General features: G+C 36.8%; 2 protein-coding genes across 3 annotated transcripts; one reads left to right on the forward strand and one right to left on the reverse strand.

Annotated features, from left to right (window-relative positions):
• The first annotated feature begins 1,997 nt into the window (after positions 1–1,997).
• On the forward strand, positions 1,998–12,320 carry LOC137025948 (myelin protein P0-like). 2 transcript variants are annotated; one of them, XM_067393390.1, is made up of 7 exons: positions 2,026–2,128; positions 5,670–5,726; positions 5,860–6,687; positions 9,648–9,756; positions 9,942–9,967; positions 11,231–11,262; positions 11,390–12,320. In XM_067393390.1, exons 3-7 carry the CDS (start codon positions 6,297–6,299, stop codon positions 11,597–11,599), a joined length of 768 nt encoding a protein of 255 aa, XP_067249491.1. In that variant the 5' UTR covers positions 2,026–2,128; positions 5,670–5,726; positions 5,860–6,296; the 3' UTR covers positions 11,600–12,320. The 2 variants fall into 2 exon arrangements, with proteins under 2 accessions (XP_067249490.1, XP_067249491.1); XM_067393389.1 differs by lacking the exon at positions 5,670–5,726 and having other exon boundaries at positions 1,998–2,128; positions 6,325–6,687.
• Positions 12,321–12,576: 256 nt separating this feature from the next.
• LOC137025974 (glutamate receptor ionotropic, kainate 5-like) lies at positions 12,577–17,281 on the reverse strand. Its single transcript, XM_067393391.1, has 4 exons — positions 16,812–17,281; positions 16,443–16,616; positions 16,161–16,326; positions 12,577–13,505 (listed from the first exon to the last, which is right to left on the reverse strand). The coding sequence occupies exons 1-4, from the start codon at positions 16,859–16,861 to the stop codon at positions 13,446–13,448; spliced, it is 450 nt and encodes a 149-aa protein (XP_067249492.1). The 5' UTR covers positions 16,862–17,281; the 3' UTR covers positions 12,577–13,445.
• Positions 17,282–18,126: the final 845 nt, after the last annotated feature.

Here is an 18,126-nt window from a genome sequence, read left to right on the forward strand (position 1 = left end):
TCCAAGTGCAAGTAAAACAGGATTTATTGACAGAATACGCTGTACAATAACTTCACTCCACAAAGGGCAGTCGTTGCAGTCACAAAGACGAGCTGACGCGGTGGTGTGTTGAAGCAGATGAACCGGGTGGCGCAGGGCTGCAATGGGTATCAGAAGCCAAGTAATAATCTAACCCAGACGCGGGCACAAGACGAAGGTCCAGAACCCCAGGATAACAGGAAGTGAAACACAGAAACACAACAGCGGAACAGCCTGCAACGAACTGACAAAGACGCCATGTAGACACGCACAAGATAAAGCACACACAGAACAAGACACGGCTGACAGCACATCACAATCAATCAGGTGGGTGACACCCACACAATCAGTTACCAGGCAACACACACCACAACCACACGAGGGCGAGTAAGTGAACCCATGAACCGTGACAAAGGGTTAGTTCACCCAAAAATGAGAATTCTGTCATTTATTACTTACCCTCATGCCGTTCCACACCCATAAGACATTCGTTAATCTTCAGAACACAAATTAATATTTTAGTTGAAATCCAATGGCTCAGTAGGCCTCCATAGGGAGCAATGACATTTCCTCTCTCAAGATCCATAAAGGTACTAAAAACATATTTAAATCGGTTCATGTGAGTACAGTGGTTCAATATTAATATTATAAAGCGACGAGAATATTTTTGGTGCGGCAAAAAAACAAAATAACGACTTATTTAATGATGGCCGATTTCAAAACAATGCTTCAGGAAGATTCGGAGCATAATGAATCAGTGTATCGAATCATGATTCAGATCGCGTGTCAAACTGCCAACGGCTGAAATCACGTGACTTTGGCACTCCGAACAGCAGATTCGATACACTGATTCATTTGTGCTCCGATGCTTCCTGAAGCAGTGTTCTGAAATTGGCCATCACTAAATAAGTCGTTATTTTGTTTTGTTTTTTTGGCGCACCAAAAATATTCTTGTCGCTTTATAATATTAATATTGAACCACTGTACTCACATGAACTGATTTAAATATGTTTTTAGTACCTTTATGGATCTTGAGAGAGGAAATGTCATTGCTAAAGGCCTCACGGAGCCATCGGATTTGTGTTCTGAAGATAGGTGTGGAACGTCATGAGGGTAAGTAATAAATTACATTATTTTCATTTTTGGGTGAACTAACCCTTTAACGTGCTTACTTCTGCCACCGACACCAGCGGCTTAATGGAAGGCCGTAATACCATTAATGTAAACCCTTGACCTTGTCGAAATCTAACAAGTGACCATCAACATCAAAATGAGAAACTTTAAATAACTGTAAATAACACAAGCACCAGCACTGCTTGTCCACGACTCAACATGAGGAGGTTAGATAATACTGATCCATATGGTTCATAAACCATACATTGGAGCAGATTTATATTCAGCAGTCTATATACATTACACAATACTACTGCTGTTTATTCTCTTGATTTTTTTTATTTTTTTTTTTTTTATATATATAAATTTGGTCATTGCCAATTCACTTCAGTTAAATTTCATTTGATTAGTCTGCCAAAAAGATACATTAAATGTTGATAGAAGTTTAGATTTGAATGATTGGTCACAGTGTTATAAAATAATGTGATTAAAGCTTATAAATCAAGAGCTCAAAATGTCAAATCAATCAAATTTCTATATGCAATGTAAAGATAAGCATACTTTAGATGTAATCTTGTTTTAAAATAATAAATCAATTATAAAATTGTTATGAAATCAATTATTTGTCATTTTCTTTTTATTAAAGTTATTAAATGTGAATAAATAGAAATTAAAAAGTGCACACCACAGAGTGAGTCACAAGCAAAAACCACAGAATGTTTTTTCCTCAAACAAATGCAGCTACTAGGAAATATGCCTGTGTTCAACATTTCTGCTTTCTTTAGCAGCTGTTTTAAAAGATCTTTATCTACAAATTGTCAGGTCATTAGAATGCAGTTTTTAACTTCCCTTTTTGTCATTGAACAGTTTGAACTTCTTCTATGAGATGGACAGCTGTTAACACGAGGTGCTCCATCACTTTAGAAATTAAAGCCTATGATGGACTTACATAATGTATTTATTCCTTTACTGCTGTCATGTACCACTGGTTTTACACGTAAGTAAAAAAAAAAACCAAGGTTGTATTCCATTTTGCTCTTAAATATGCAAGAATGCAAGATTATTGCATCATTTTTGTTTTCTTGGATACAAATGCAGTGTTAATAATAATAACTTACATTAATAACTATATGGTAAAAATCCTTTGTGGAATGATTTTTGTAATAAATCTTACTAACATGGTTGTCATACAGTATTTATATCGTTTACAGATACTGTTTTTACAATCATTAATCGATGATCATTATTTTAACTCTGAATATCTCTCCTCCCATTGATCTGAAACTCATAATTTCAACTGAATTTGTCGAGATCTCTTCACATGTTTTTATATCATTATTCAGTAAATATCAGTATCAGTAATCAGTAAACATGGATTATTTGGTTTTGGGAGTTGTATGACTTTTTTACATTTCACAAGAACTCACTAAGAATGTTATATCAATACTTAATAAAATAAAATGTTTTGTTGATGATAAACACATATTAGTCATAAGGAAAGCTGATTCTTCTAAGCTCTTTCTGTGCCTTTTTCTTTTATGATAAGCACTTCCTGTCATGCTGTCTCGCGAAATTTCCTGTGCAGACAGACTAAACTGATAAATCAAACTTGCTTAAAATTAGCAAACATACATTACAAATAGATTCTTTTAGAATCTGTGGAATATTTCATATGATTAAAAAGCCTTGCCAGCTATTAAATAGTTACTTCATCTCTCAGCGCATTACTGATTATTCAAATCCTTCTTTTTGTCACAGGCATCAATGTATCTTGCTGCTAGTAGGATACAATCTCTTTTTTCACCTATAAATGTTGAATTTGTGTTTTATTGTTTAATTTTAAGAAGTTAGGGCAAAGTATTTCAAATTTTGGATAAAATGTCTTTCTAATTTCCTCAGAACAGCTGGTGAGGAAGTGTTGCTCTCTCTCTACCTCTCTCTGGTCACAGTACGGGCATATCCGGCTCTATCTAGGCAGCCAGTTCTGTCTCTATCTTCCCATCTCTACAGTCAGGGTGTGATAGCTCAGCCTGTACCTCGTCATTGTTCTTCTTAATTTGCAATCTTTCACTGTACTCAGATATTCTTCTATTGTGTAGTCTCTATTTAGGGCCAAATAACATTCAAGTTTACTTTGTTTTTATTTTATTTCAGTCCAATAGGTCAGGTAATTTTCTTTTTGTGCTTTTATCATTTGTTTGGGCAGAATTCTGTGGATGAGTGTTTCAGTGTCCTGAGGCTTGCTGTTGTTAGTTGTGTTACTTTGTTTTTGCCGCCTTAGGACCATCTGAATCAGGGGGCCTTTTTTCAATGTTCACTTCATGGTCTTTAAAGGGATAGTTCACCCAAAAATGAAAATTTGATGTTTATCTGCTTACCCCCAGGGCATCCAAGATGTAGGTGACTTTGTTTCTTCAGTAGAACACAAATTATGATTTTTAACTCCAAACGTTGCCGTCTGACAGCCATATAATGTGTGTCAATGGTAACACAATCTATAAGAGTAAAAAAAAACATGCATAGACAAATCCAACTGCGTTCAGCATTCACTTATTGAGGTCTGATCGCGCTCTGACAACGGAAGTGATGTCTAGCACTCAATGATGTATAAGCGCGAGATATCACTTCCGTTGTCAGACTGCGATCAGACCTCACTAAGTGAATGCTGAACGCAGTTGGACATTGTGGTGTATTAGAGGTAAAAAATTTCTCGTACAAACCGATTGTTTCGTGTCTTAGGACATCAATGTGTCATCACGAGCTGCAGGGTTTAATTTGGATTTGTCTATGCAAGTTTTTTTTTACTCTTAAATCAAATTGTGATACCATTGACGCACATTATACGGCTGACAGACAGCAACGGTTGGAGTTAAAAATCATCATTTGTGTTCTACTGAAGAAACAAAGTCACCTACATCTTGGATGCCCTGGGGGTAAGCAGATAAACATCAAATTTTCATTTTTGGGTGAACTATCCCTTTAAGGGCTTTAAAATGGTAGGAGTTGGGGTCACTCCTTTTTAGATGTTTCCAAAATTTGATGGCTCGTTTCTCAATGTGGATTAATAGAGGTTCGGTGTGTTCCTCTGTACTCTCTGGATACTCTTACAGAACTCGGCATGCAGGGCTTCTGTTGGATTTTTGTCCTATTTGTCAAGTTCTTGATTTAGAAGAGGACCCCAAACTTCACTGTCATATAGTGCAATAGGTTGTATGACTGATTGGAATATTTTGAACCCGATTCTGATCTGGTATTTCAAATTGTATAGATTTTTTGATAGAATAGAAGGCCATTATTGCTTTTTTTCTTTCAGTTCATTCACGGCCAAATTTTGCTTTCCAGTTGCACTTATTTTCAGCCTGATGTATTTGTAGCTTGTGGCATGATTTTGAAATTGTATCTCTTTCCCTGACATCTAGGTCTTTTCTGGAATGTTAGTACTTTTGTTTTTTGTTACGGTTAATAGTCAGGGCCCAGGGCTGACAGAACCGATGCAGGATGTCCAGGTTATGCTGTAGACTCTCTTCTGCTGGAGACAGCAGGACCAGATCACCTGCATACAGGAGGAGTCATGAAGTGTGAGGCCAGGTGCTGCTAACTGTTCTAGTTGTTTTGCCAATTCATTAATATAAATATTGAAGAGGGTCTGTGATAGTCGGCAGGCCTGTCTCACACCCCTCTTTTGAGTGAAGATCGTTTGTTTATTGCCAATTTTAATAGCGCCTTGATTGTTTGAGTACATTGTTTTTATAATGTTGTATGTTTTATCCCCAATACCTGATTCTAGAAGTTTAGACAGAAGACCTTCATGCCAAATTGAATCAAAGGCCTTCTGGAAATCTACAAAGCAAGCAAAAAAAATTTGGTTTCGTTTTGATTAGTGTATTTGTTGATCAGGGTATGTAGGGTGAAGATATGGTCTGATGTAAACTTTATAAGAATCCAATCTGACTTTTGCTCAGGACATTGTGCTCTGTGGGGAAGTGTATGAGTCTTGTGTTGATCATACTGCAGAACAGCTTCACCAGATTATTGCTCACACAGATACCCCTGTAATTATTTGGATCTAATTTATCTCCACTTTTGAATATGGGCGTTATGAGTCCTCTATTCCAGGTGTCAGGGAAATGACCAACGCTCAGAAAGCTGAACAGTTTTAGTAGGGACAGTCTTAGTTTGTATTCTGTGTTCTTTAGCGTTTCATTGAGGATGCCATCTGATACAATTGCTTTTTTGATATTTAGGGCCTGAATTTTATCAGTTCATTTTCTGTGATGGGTCTGATGTGATTTACAAATTGTATGTTCCATACTGATCATTTTTTCATATATTTTCTATTTGTTCTGGGTTCATTTTTATTTTGCTATAAAGTTGTCCAAAGTTATTTTTCCAGGTGTCTCCATTTAGTTTTTTTTATTCAGAGTATTCAATTTGTCCCAGAATTTGTTGTCTTGTTTGGTTTTATGGATTTTTCTTAGATGATTTGAGGTTAGATAAAGTTGCCAAATAATCAAATATATAATTTATGTTCTCCACAGCCAGATTTACACCATCTCCATCGTGAGGATAAACTCTGCTGAGGAAGTTGTCTATAAGTGAGCATACTTTTGGATGGTCCATTGCTATCACATATTTTTCTGTGCTGTTTTGTGCACATCTGTACTTCTCTCTAATGTTATACAGCTTACTGGGCTGTGAATTTATGTTAGTATTTTTTGTCCTTTTTAGATAAATCATAATTTGGCTGTGATCTGATTGGGGAGTTAGTGGTTTGACCGTGAATGCTCTGAAAGAGAATGGATCTAAATCTGTGATCATGTAATCTACTGTTGAGCAACCATGAAAGGAACTGTAGGTGCATCTCCCTATAGAGTCCCCTCTCACCCTACCATTGACGAGGAACAGACCGAGGCTTTGACAGAGCTCAGTCAGAAGCTTCCTGTTTTTCTACTTGAGCATCAGAGTTATAACTAAGCAATCTCTCTCTTTCTCTCTATCTCTCTCAAATTCAAATTCAAAGTGTGCTTTATTGGCATGACAAATGTTACAATCTATTGCCAAAGTATTTCTAATTTTTTAACATCAACATATCAACATACAGTGAATCACAAGCATAAAATACAAGCATAAAAAAGTAGAACAATCAATCAACATTTTAGAATTCTATGAACAATTTTCCTCTCTCTTTATCAGTACTGCATGGACAGAAAATTTTCACCCATCTTGAGGTTACTGGGTACCAGGGTCATGATGTCACAATGTTGTGCCAGTACATCCATGGAACCACAAAGGACAACATATCACAAGTGCAGTGGACTTGGAATAATCAGTCCAATAAATATGAAATCATGATCTTTAATATGGACCATGGCCTTTTTCTGCACGACACATTTCTGAAAGACAGAGTCAGCTTCAGTAAGAGCTCTCCTCTGATCTATGACGCCTCCATCATCATCAGAGACGTGAGGATGAGTGATCAGGGAGTCTACAGCTGTGACTACACAACCTTCCCTAGCGGCAGTTATAAAGGACAAACCACTCTTAAAGTGAGAGAAGGTATGTAACTGTTCAATTAAATTTACAAAGGAATTTAGTAGAAGGTTTTTAGTATAAGGTATTTTACAATAGCCTCTTAGTATTATGTATAAGTAGGCTATTGTCATTTTTTAATTTCTCTTTTTTTTTTTTTTTTTTTCTCTGTTTTTCGAACCCATCTCTAGACCCTCTAAAAATAAATGATTCTTTACATGTAGTAACTGTTCTATTTAGAACCATATTGTCATGAAGCCTTTTGTTTTACAAAGCTTTGTCAAACCACCTCATTATTGATTTTCTGGAGCTCAGCCATTCAGTTGCATAGACTGTCAACACACTCTTAACAGGTAAATGGTTTCTTTCTTAAAATGTCTATATATTTTAACTTTAAAAAATGTAACTGCTTTTCTACCAATCATGTCTTTTACCCTTTTAAATTTAACAGAACATGTAAGTATGAACAGATCTGTTCAGTTAAGGATATTTATATTCTATTCTCCACAAAGTAAGTAATAAAAATCTTGAATTTATGAACCATATTTTTATCCATATCCATATAGGCTACTCATTCACAAAAACAACCGTTAAAGCTATCCCATGACTATGTATCACTTTTTTTTTCTTTTAAAGGGCACATACTGCCCATTTTTGCTAATTTTGCCTTCTTAAATATAATTGTTTTTACTTAATGGAAGAGACACACTCTAAACTCAGTTGTGTCAGATGCTGTCACATCCCACAACCTCATCATCTGCAGAGAGAAACTGCCACTCACACATAACTATGGACATAAGGACATAGTGGATTGTGAAGATATTTCACTGGAACTTGGTCTTCATTACATCTATATCATGTTCAATGTGAATTATTATTTATTAATGTATTCAGTTAATAACTGATGATAGACCACTGTCATTTTTGCTACAATTTGTCATGTTAATAAAAAATAAAACTACCTAATTGACACAACATGTTGTTTTTTTTTGTTTGTTTGTTTTTTTTTTAGAGTAAAAAAAGAGTAAAAACCACAATATTAATAAATAATACATATAAAAATAATATTAATAATACAAATAATAATAAGAAGATACTACTATACTAATATTGATGAAAATAAACATATTATTAAAATGGTTATTTATAACACCATTAAGGTCCATATATAGCACTTTCAAAGCATGGTTCTTTATGGAACATTATAAAAAAGGGTTCTATTTAGCACCAGAAAGGGTTCTAATATATTATTACAGGCTGAAGAACCTTTACCAAACATGAGAAACGTGCACTTTCTTAAGAATGCACCTAAACCTAACCATTCTGGGGACTGAGATACTGTAATATCTGGTGAGGATTAAATTTTTGAACCCAACTGGTTCTCGAATTTGTTTGGCTATGCGGCACTGGGACATTCTCTTTCTGCAGGTTATATTGTTACGCCCATAGGTGTCGACAGTTAGCCATCTTTATGAGTGAGTCATTGAATCATTAACTTGTCATTCATTCAACACCAATTTATTCAGTATCACCACTGCATGTTGCTGAGAGTTGCTTTTTTTGTCATTATTTTGTTGGTGGAGCAAAAATAGACAAAGTTACTAGTTAAAGTTAAATTGTTTTTATGTATGTAACAGTATAACTTCTTGTTTAATGAATTGTTGTGAATGCTGATGGTCTCACTATACGCAAGGCAATTCAACTGCAAACATCGTCACTCTTGTTTGTGTGCCCCCCCTGTAGTCGAGGATTTTATGAATATGAATATGCAAATTAGCCCCAACTCCACTCACTCTCACCAGCTCAGTGATCCACTTGGTCAATTTTACTGTAGTAGTAAACGATGCACAATGGCAAATGGAAATACTGGTTTAATTCAGCCATATATGTTTGAACCAGAAACTGATTTAGAAGAAGTGGAAGAGTGAATTATAGGCTCTTAAAAAAAATCAGGTGGTAATGTATTGCTAATGTTATACAAACCATGTTCCAATTCACTATCCCAGAGCCAGACAGCTGTCTGACAGAAAAATATACCGGGATAAGCTGGATTCTCTTAAAGGAAGTTGCAAACAACTTTTCTCCAGTGTTGTTACGTATTTCCAAGTGAAACAGAATATTGAATAGAGGCCAGGGTTTTACTTTAGCGCTCCTCCTCTCCACCTCTGGCTCATAGCAGACATAGCAGAGGGGAGTGGTTTAAGCCATTAAACTGACGTCATCAGAGAAGGAACGGCATTCCAGACCGGAAGTAACTTTTCAGATTATGATTAAAGATTACCATGACAAACAATTTGGACCCACTTTATATTAAGTGGCCTTAACTACTATGTACTTACATTTAAATTACTCATTTGATACAATGCACTTACTGTGTACATACACGTTTTTACATTGCAGTTAAAAACACCTGCATGTAATTACATCTGTAATTAATTTCTGTAATTACATTTATAATGACACTCTTGACCCATCCCTTAACCCTTACCCCTACCCTTAAACCCATACCACCAAAGCTTTCCCTAACCTTACCCGTACCCCACCTCAATAGCTGCAAATTTGTTTTGCAATTCAATATTGTACTTATTTTTTTATGTAAGTACATAGTAGTTAAGGCCACTTAATATAAAGTGGGACCAACATTTTTTTCTGTGTATTAACTTGAATGGATTAACTGTTCAACACCAGACTAGTAATATGCACTAACAAAGTAAATCGTGTCAATTTTGATTTCATGATGACTTTAAGACTCCATTGCACCTCTATAGTGCACACATGGGACAATGATATTCTTTATTAGTATTACAAATGGTGTGGTATGACGCGCCATAAGTTTAATACTTTAAATGAGTGGTTTAGAATTAACCTCTGACCAAGTATAAGCAATGATAAGTCTTGTCTTTATAGGTACCATTTAAAAATCAGTTCCCACTGATTTGCTAAATTGCTGGTTTATTACGAGCTCACTCTCGATTGTCTGTCCACAGGCAGTCCTCCTGTTCTGTCCACTGCTGAGGCTGTAGGGATTGCGACTGCAGTAGTGCTCATCACTTTGATTACAGCTGCTGTGGGGTATTTATTCCTGATCAACAGACGGTATGCAACTAGAAATCATTCAGCATTTAGCCATTTCTTAATTGTAATGTCATGGATCTGCATTGAATAATGACAGATTCATGCTAACAGCCTAACTAACAACCTTTGCTACACAAACTGAGATAAAACAACTTTAACTTTAACATTTTAACATTTCTCTTTTTATGTTTTGCTGCACATGGTAGAAGAGCCGGCAACACTTCCACTTATTGTAAGTATAAACTTCATGCATGGGCTGAAAATCTCTCTTTTTAAAGAAAATAATCAATGTGAAACTGCAAATATTACTGAATCTTTCATGATTAATTGCTTATGTTCCTTATTTGTAAAATGTGATATAAAAAAGTAATGGGTCCCAAGATGGGGAGGTGGGAGGTGGGGGGGGGGGGGGGGGGTGTATAGGGCTTTACTTCATAAATTTTTCTTTTGGCTAGACTACAGACTCCATTCCTCTTCTTTAAAGGTGCCCTATAACTTTTTTTTAGAAGATGTAATATAAGTCTAAGGTGTCCCCTGAATGTGTCTGTGAAGTTTCAGCTCAAAACACCCCATAGATTTTTTTTAATTCATTTTTTTAACTGCCTATTTTGGGGCATCATTATAAATGAGCCGATTCAGGGTGTGTGGCCCTTTAAATCTGGTGCTCCACGCCCCAAGAGCTCGTGCTTGCCTTAAACAACATAAAAAAAAACATAAGTTCAAACAGCTAATATAACCCTCAAAATGGAGCTTTACAAAGTGTTCGTCATGCAGCATGTCTAATCGCGTAAGTACAGTGTTTATTTTGATGTTTACATTGATTCTGCAATGAGTTTGAGGCTATTCTCCGTGGCTAACGGCTAATGCTACACTGTTGGAGAGATTTATAAAGAATGAAGTTGTGTTTATACATTATACAGACTGCAAGTGTTTAAAAATGAAAATAGCTATGGCTCTTGTCTCCGTGAATACAGTAAGAAACGATGGTAACTTTAACCACATTTAACAGTACATTAGCAACATGCTAACGAAACATTTAGAAAGACAATTTTACAAATATCACTAAAAATATCATGTTATCATGAATCATTATTGCTCCATCTGCCATTTTTTGCTATTGTTCTTACTTGCTTACCTAGTCTGTTGATTTAGCACTGCCCAGATCCAGACGTTTATACTGGCTGCCCTTGTCTAATGCCTTTCATAATGTTGGGAACATGGGCTGGCATATGCAAATATTGGGGCGTACATATTAATGATCCGACTGTTACATAACAGTCAGTGTTATGTTGAGATTCGCCTGTTCTTCGGGGGTCTTTTAAACAAATTAGATTTATATAAGGAGGAGGAAACAATGGAGTTTGAGACACACTGTATGTCATTTCCATGTACTGAACTCTTGTTATTTAACTATGCCGAGGAAAATTCAATTTTTGAATCTAGGGCACCTTTAAAATAATGCTGTTATTTGACCTATGTTTTATCTCCTTACTAGATACAACTCAGAGACCTGATGACCTACAACAGGTGAGACTTCCTGCTGCTGCATGTGTCAACAGTCCTGAATCTCATAAACAAGTCATATTGTATTTCACAAGTGCCAAATAGGCCAAGAGCTTCTGTAAATGACTAAAATTCTCTTCACCTGTCTTAGGATGTCACATATGCTGATGTCACAATACTGAAAAGAGGCAAAGTCAACAGAAGCACCTTGCCATCAGGGGACATTGAATACGCTGCGGTTTGCTTCAGTGGTCATTCAGGATCAACGTCAGTGCGAGCCTCAACCAATCAGCTGGCTTTAGATGTCCACACACCAGAGGAGCAAATTGTGTACGCACAGGTGAATAAAGACCGATTTTGAGTACAAACATCACATCCACTGCAGGTTTCTATTGAAGAATTAGGTGTTTGAACAGTAGAGACAGTAAATGTCTGATCATACCAAGGACGATAACTATAACCAGAGGTCTCCAAACTTCATCCTGGAGGGCCGCTGTTCTGCAGAGTTTAGCTCCAGCCAGCTCCAACACAACTGCTTGAATGTTTCTTGTATCCCTAGTGAGACCATGTTTAGCTGGTTCAGGTGTGTTTAATCGGGGTTGGGAGTTAAACTTTGCAGGACAGCAGCCATCCAGGACCAAGTTTGGAGACCTCTGATTATAACTATAGTTTTAATAATCATTCTAATCCTAACAATAAGGAAGTCCACACAACCACACCATAGTGTCACCATTATGTTCTTTTCATGGACTTTCAGTTTGTTGTCACTCCTGTCTCGTGTTCCCTGTTCCACATTGCCGCCACTTATCAGTCACCACGGACACTTACGATCCTCATAGCTTTTTGTCATTTACCTTTGCGTATTTAAGTTCCTGCCTGAGTTCAGTTCATTGTCCGGTATCGTCTATGTTAAGTATACGTGTTGCTGCCTATACTTCTGTCTATGGATATTTGTATCATTAAAATTCATTTTGGATTCTATTCATCTTCCTCGTCTGCCTTCCTGCAACAGTACATGACATAACGATAAGCTATAACGATAACAACAGCAGAGCAATATCACTGGAATCACTTTGAGAACTTTTTTTTCATCTGATAAATGATAACATTGACAGCCGATCAGAATCCAGTCATCTTGAGCATTTTAAGCAGAAAATGGCATAACTATGTACTACAGCAATTGTAATAAACAGAAATGTATTGTATGTTGATGTGAACGCAAATATAGATATAACTCTTGGTATGAACAAGCCTTAATAATTTGCCAAAAATGGCCCAAAAATAAGACACTGACAGTGTTTTGGCAAAAAGTGAGCTTGTTCTCTTTTTTGAGGTAGACTTGAGTCTAGCAAAAGTCACAAGTCTTGCAACTTCTTAAAAAGAAATGTGCTGATTACGAGATATTGTGAACATGCATTCCTAAGTGTTCCTTTATTTTCATTTCTTTGTTGGCTTTGATTTCGATTTAGAGTAACAAAATTGTCTGCAGAAAGCAGAAAAACACAATCCAGTCTGTAGCATAAGGGATGAGAGAGTTGAAAAAAATGAAAAATGCATGATGTTAAAGACAAATTAACACAATTTTATTGCAAATGAGTTTCTTTGTCTATAGTTTTCACATAACATGGTTGAAGATTCCCCGTCAACCCCTAAAACTGACCCCTTGACCTTGATGCATTCATTTAAAATATCCTCTTCACCATAAAATGTAATATTAATGTAAATAACCGTTATTTTATAATGCAATACACCTTTGTATAGAAAGTTTTATTTAAAAAACAAACAAAAAAAAACTATTAAAAAGAGGTTAGGAGACCTTGTGTGGAAAAATATGCATATGTAAGTTGAACCACAACATCAGATGTCTGACTTTCTGTTTCTAAAAACACTGATCTGTGGTAAATGTAGCGTGTGCAGATTTGGATTGAGGTATGTGGTGTGATTTCCAGCACTGTTTAGGGACTAACAAGTTCTTGCAGACCGATTAAAGTCCACGTTTTAATGAACAAACAGCTCCTCATGTCTAATAACACACATATTCAGTCAGAGTTGATCTCCTTGTTATCAATAAAGTATCTCTATTTTTAATTTCCAATTCAGACAACACAACCCCAGAATTAAATTACACAGACAGAGAATTTAAAAACAAGTATAGTACAGAAAATTAAGAATATCTGTTTAGAATTAGTATCTTTTTAATTAACAAGTTAGCATCTTTGTCCTCCATTAACGTGTGTGCTCTCATTCTGTCGCGGTCTGGATCTGATCTGTACGGGAGATGCATAAAGCATTAGAGGCACAAATCTCAAGCTTTTTTGCTATGACACCTGTTAGATAAGTTAGATAAACTTAAACACATCAAATGTCTGTATTCCACACAAAATCTTTTGAATTTATAATTAAAATTCAACTTATTGTTGTTCAGTCATGACAACTCTTGCAGTGATTTATAACCAGCATGTATTGGCCTGGGGCATGGAATGTATGTATGCTTGACGAGACGTATGTTGGACAAGATCTGCTACGTTGCTGCTGCTGAGCAAATATGAGGATTTGTTCAGCTTAGTTAAAATAACAAACATAACATGGAAACATGCTGCTGCAAGAAAATTAGAGAAGACCCATAGCAGATCTCGACAGGTGGAGCTGGGGAGGAGGAGGGTAAAACAAGAGTTCCATGACTGAACTATGGACTTTTTAATTATTAACAAAATGCAATTAGAACTTAATTTTCAGCTTTGTACCACATTTTTTATGCAGTCCTGCCACTGTTTAATTTTCCACCAATAAAAAAAGTATAATAAAATTGTGATGCTCAGGAAGTGACATCATTTGGATAATTTCTACAGCATGACAATTAAATAATAATATTACATTTTCTCAGTTTTAGTCTTGACAACTTGTATCAAGTTTGTCTGCTACTAATTGTAGAAAAATATTTTTCTTTAATTTATGGCAAATTTATACAAGTTAATCAATAACTATAAACCATAATTTGGTCCCAAACTGGAGATGGCTTAATTTAGGCTAATTTTGCAAACTTGGGGTCTAGTAAACTTTTATGTATTTTTTAAATGTTAATTTTTTTTCTAAATTACATCAATAAAGATGTTTCAAAGTCAACATGAAATTAAAATCCACCCTATCTATTTTCTAAATGCTTGTTATTGATCTTGTTGTAAGTGATTCAGCCATTGATATATTTCAGGGGTGTTTCTTTCAAGGAGGCAAGGGAGGCAGTGCCTCCTCAAAAAAAAAATTCTATTACAAAAATAGAACAAAGCAAATATTACAAAATGTGACCTAAAAAGTGTATAAATCACTCATTGGTACCACTTTATATTAGATTTACATAACTACTATGTACATCAAAAATAAGGACAGTGTACTTATTGTGTTTATATTGTATTGCAAAACACTTTTGCTGCTATTGAGGTAGGATATGGATAAGATTTGATGGTATGGGTAGGTTTAAGGGTGTGTTAAAGTGTAAGGGATGGGTCAACAGTGTAATTATAAACATAATTAAAGAAATAGATGTAATTACACGCAGGTACTTTTAAAATATAAGTACAATGTGAAAACATGTATGTACACAATAAGTGTATTGTATCAAATTATTAAATTCAATGTAAGTACATAGTAGTTATGGCCACCTAATATAAAATGGGACCCACTCAATTATCTAAAGTAATGCTGTCCAACTGCAACACCAGCAGGTAAAGTTACAGCGAGAAGCAGAGTCTCTCTTGCCCCCCCTGAGCCCATTGAGTTTTAAACTTTTTTTTAAAAGATGTAATATAAATCTAAGGTGTCCCCCGAATGTGTCTGTGAAGTTTCAGCTCAAAATACCCCATAGATTTTTTTTTTATTCATTTTTTTAACTGCCTATATTGGGGCAATATTATAAATGAGCCGATTCAGGGTGTGTGGCCCTTTAAATCTGGTGCTCCACGCCCCAAGAGCTGGCACTTGCCTTAAACAACATAAAAAAGTTCAAACAGCTAATATAACCCTCAAAATGGATCTTTACAAAGTGTACGTCATGCAGCATGTCTAATCGCGTAAGTACAGTGTTTATTTGGGTGTTTACATTTGATTCTGAATGAGTTTGAGGCTATGCTCCGTGGGTAACGGCTAATGCTACACTGTTGGAGAGATTTATAAAGAATGAATTTGTGTTTATGAATTATACAGACTGCAAGTGTTTAATAATGAAAATAGCGACGGCTCTCTTGTATCCGTGAATACAGTAAGAAACGATGGTAACTTTAACCACATTTAACAGAAAATTAGCAACATGCTAACGAAACATTTAAAAAGACAATTTACAAATATCACTAAAAATATCATGTTATCATGAATCATGTCAGTTATTATTGCTCCATCTGCCATTTTTTGATATTGTCCTTGCTTGCTTACCTAGTCTGTTGATTCAGCTGTGCACATCAAGACGTCCTGCCCTTGTCTAATGCCTTTCATCTAGACGTTAATACTGGCTGCTATCAGCTTGGGGAATTTAAAGTTACATTTTCGTGTCTGTGGACAGTGCGTTTACCGCTGATGAAAATAACTATTCAAAAGAACAGCTGAACATCAGTTCACAAATAAAATATAGACAGAAAATCCCCACTCTGCATTGTTTTTGTTTTTTTTTTGTTTAAAAAAAAAAGATGTTCTAAATGTTGGTAATAGAGGTGCAAAACAGAAAATGAATAGAAAATAAAACATCTTGTAATATATATAGCACGACCTCCTCTCCTGAGGTTGATAATCAACATTTTCTGAAGGATAACAAGAAGTTTGGAACACCAAACAGTGTACATCATTTATGGAAAGTTCTTACTATTTATTGTGGCCACAAAACATTCACAATATAGATGTGTGTATAAACTTATATATTAGTATCATATGATCTGTACCATAAAAAAGGTCATGGTGCTTCCTCCATGAATGGTGCTGTACTGGATATTAGTCTGATCGGCCATGTCATCAGGTGATTCAATTGGCACTTCCATTCTCTGCACTGTCAGAAAAGCAGCCAGATTCGCTGTGTATGAGGAGATTATTATAAGAGTGAATGCCCACCTAAAAGAGAGAGAGACGACGACATAAAGCCCATAGCTGTGCTGTGTAATGTGTCCATTGACACTGTTAAAACGACCATCAACACATATGGAGCCGCAGCACATGCTCAAACTCACCAGACCCCACTAACGCAGCGTGTGGACAGGGCTCGGGGCATGATCTCTGACCCCTGCTGCATGAAGCCTCCGATAGGAAACCACAGGCTGTTTCCTAGTGTGTACTGATTTTCCAGCAGGTCTCTGCGCTCACGCAGACACGGGTGAGGGTTATACCATTCATACGGGCTCAACCTGACACAAGTACACAGAGAGAGAGATAGAGAAAAAGACTTAATTTAGTTCTCTGAAATAAAGTATTAATATCTTAAATAAATTCATGTTGTTTTAAAGAGGTATCGATATTTTTACTGGAAAACAAGAAAAACACACTGATTAAGACAATGATTTTAGCAGTTTTTGAGTGTGTTGGTGTGCATTTGTGTGTACCTAGCAGAAAGAAAAAGCACACAGCTGACAGCAAGGTAAGCATTCAGCATGAAGAGCCAAACAGCCGGTGAGAAGGGATCCAGGAAGGAGAAATAACCTGGCTCCCTGCCCTGAGAGACAGTGGAATAGAAAGAGAGGTAAATGAAAGTGACAGGAATAAAAGCCAAAAAGGATTAGGTACTCTATGAATATTCAATCTATTAATTAGCATAAATATAGTAAATGCAGTATTACCAGGCATTTAGACACATTATCTATCGTCTGTCTGTCTATCCATCCATCCATCCATCCATCCATCCATCCATCCATCTATTACCCTTAGTTATCCAGATTTTACTCTGTGTACTGGCTGTTATCATTCAGGACAGGACAAGCAGAGAAGTTCACAATATCAGGCTATTCACCCTAATGTGTATCATCTCATCCTCTGTTCATTCAAATGTGTTTTAATCTTGCATGGTTTACTCCGGCCACAAGATGGCGCTATTGATCAAAGCTACACACTGGAGTCGCCACAAATTAAGCAGAACTAACCAGTTTTCAGTGTGAGTGAGTGTGGTTCAGGATTTTTGTTATAAACAATTGGTCTTTCTAAGGTTATTAAAACAATTTAAAAAGACATATAAAGAGAAATATTATGGCGGAAAAGCAGCAGTTCAGAAAGTGTGTTCCTCCCTGCCCACGCTTCATTGTGGAAGGGGATACACACGATATGTGTGTTAAATGGCTGGGGGTTTAGCACGCACAGGCGGCTCTCGAGGGAGAGTGAGCGGCTCACCCTCAGAGTGCTGCGATCACGTCGAGCACTCTTCGAGGAGGGCGCCGAGGCGAGTGTTCCCCGCGGGTCCGGTCCCACTGCTGCAGAGGCACAGCGCAGGCTGCACTCGTGGGGTTCACAGATGGATCTAGCGGAGGGGGAAGAGACGGGCTCTGCCTTATCGCTTGCCTTACCCGCTAGACCCAGTGTCTCTCCTTTGGTGGCGGAAGCACGCGTAGCGGTTTCTTCCCCCCGAAGAGAGGCACCGATGCTCAATATATCTTCCTCCGAGGAGGTTGATGTAGAGAGTGTCGATGATGTACCGCCATCAACTTTACCAGCTTATGAGGAGCTATTAGAGGTAGTGACCAGGGCTGTTGAAAAGTTGAATATAGAATGGCCTGCGGAGAAAGCAGAGTCCAGAGTTAAAAGTTAACTGGATGAACGCTTTCTTCCCCCTCGGTCACTGCCTCAGCGCCGGGGTCTCCCGTTCTTTCCCGACCTCCATGCCGAGGTGTCGAGGTCGTGGAAGAGACCTGTGCAGTATCGGCTGTACAG

Source organism: Chanodichthys erythropterus, chromosome 2 (assembly GCF_024489055.1).
Source record: "Chanodichthys erythropterus isolate Z2021 chromosome 2, ASM2448905v1, whole genome shotgun sequence".
Lineage (NCBI taxonomy): Eukaryota > Metazoa > Chordata > Actinopteri > Cypriniformes > Xenocyprididae > Chanodichthys > Chanodichthys erythropterus.

Excerpts from the sequence above, each read along its gene's own strand:
- LOC137025974 (XM_067393391.1), bottom strand. The coding sequence starts at position 16,861 with ATGCTGAATGCTTACCTTGCTGTCAGCTGTGTGCTTTTTCTTTCTGCT. Across the intron at positions 16,327-16,442 it reads CGCTGCGTTAGTGGGGTCTG|GTGGGCATTCACTCTTATAA; the intron begins GTGAGTTTGAGC and ends TCTCTCTTTTAG. Across the intron at positions 13,506-16,160 it reads GCACCATGACCTTTTTTATG|ATCAGATCCAGACCGCGACA; the intron begins GTACAGATCATA and ends TCTCCCGTACAG.
- LOC137025948 (XM_067393389.1), top strand. The coding sequence starts at position 2,068 with ATGATGGACTTACATAATGTATTTATTCCTTTACTGCTGTCATGTACC. Across the intron at positions 2,129-6,324 it reads ATGTACCACTGGTTTTACAC|TACTGCATGGACAGAAAATT; the intron begins GTAAGTAAAAAA and ends TCTCTTTATCAG. Across the intron at positions 9,757-9,941 it reads TTATTCCTGATCAACAGACG|AAGAGCCGGCAACACTTCCA; the intron begins GTATGCAACTAG and ends TGCACATGGTAG.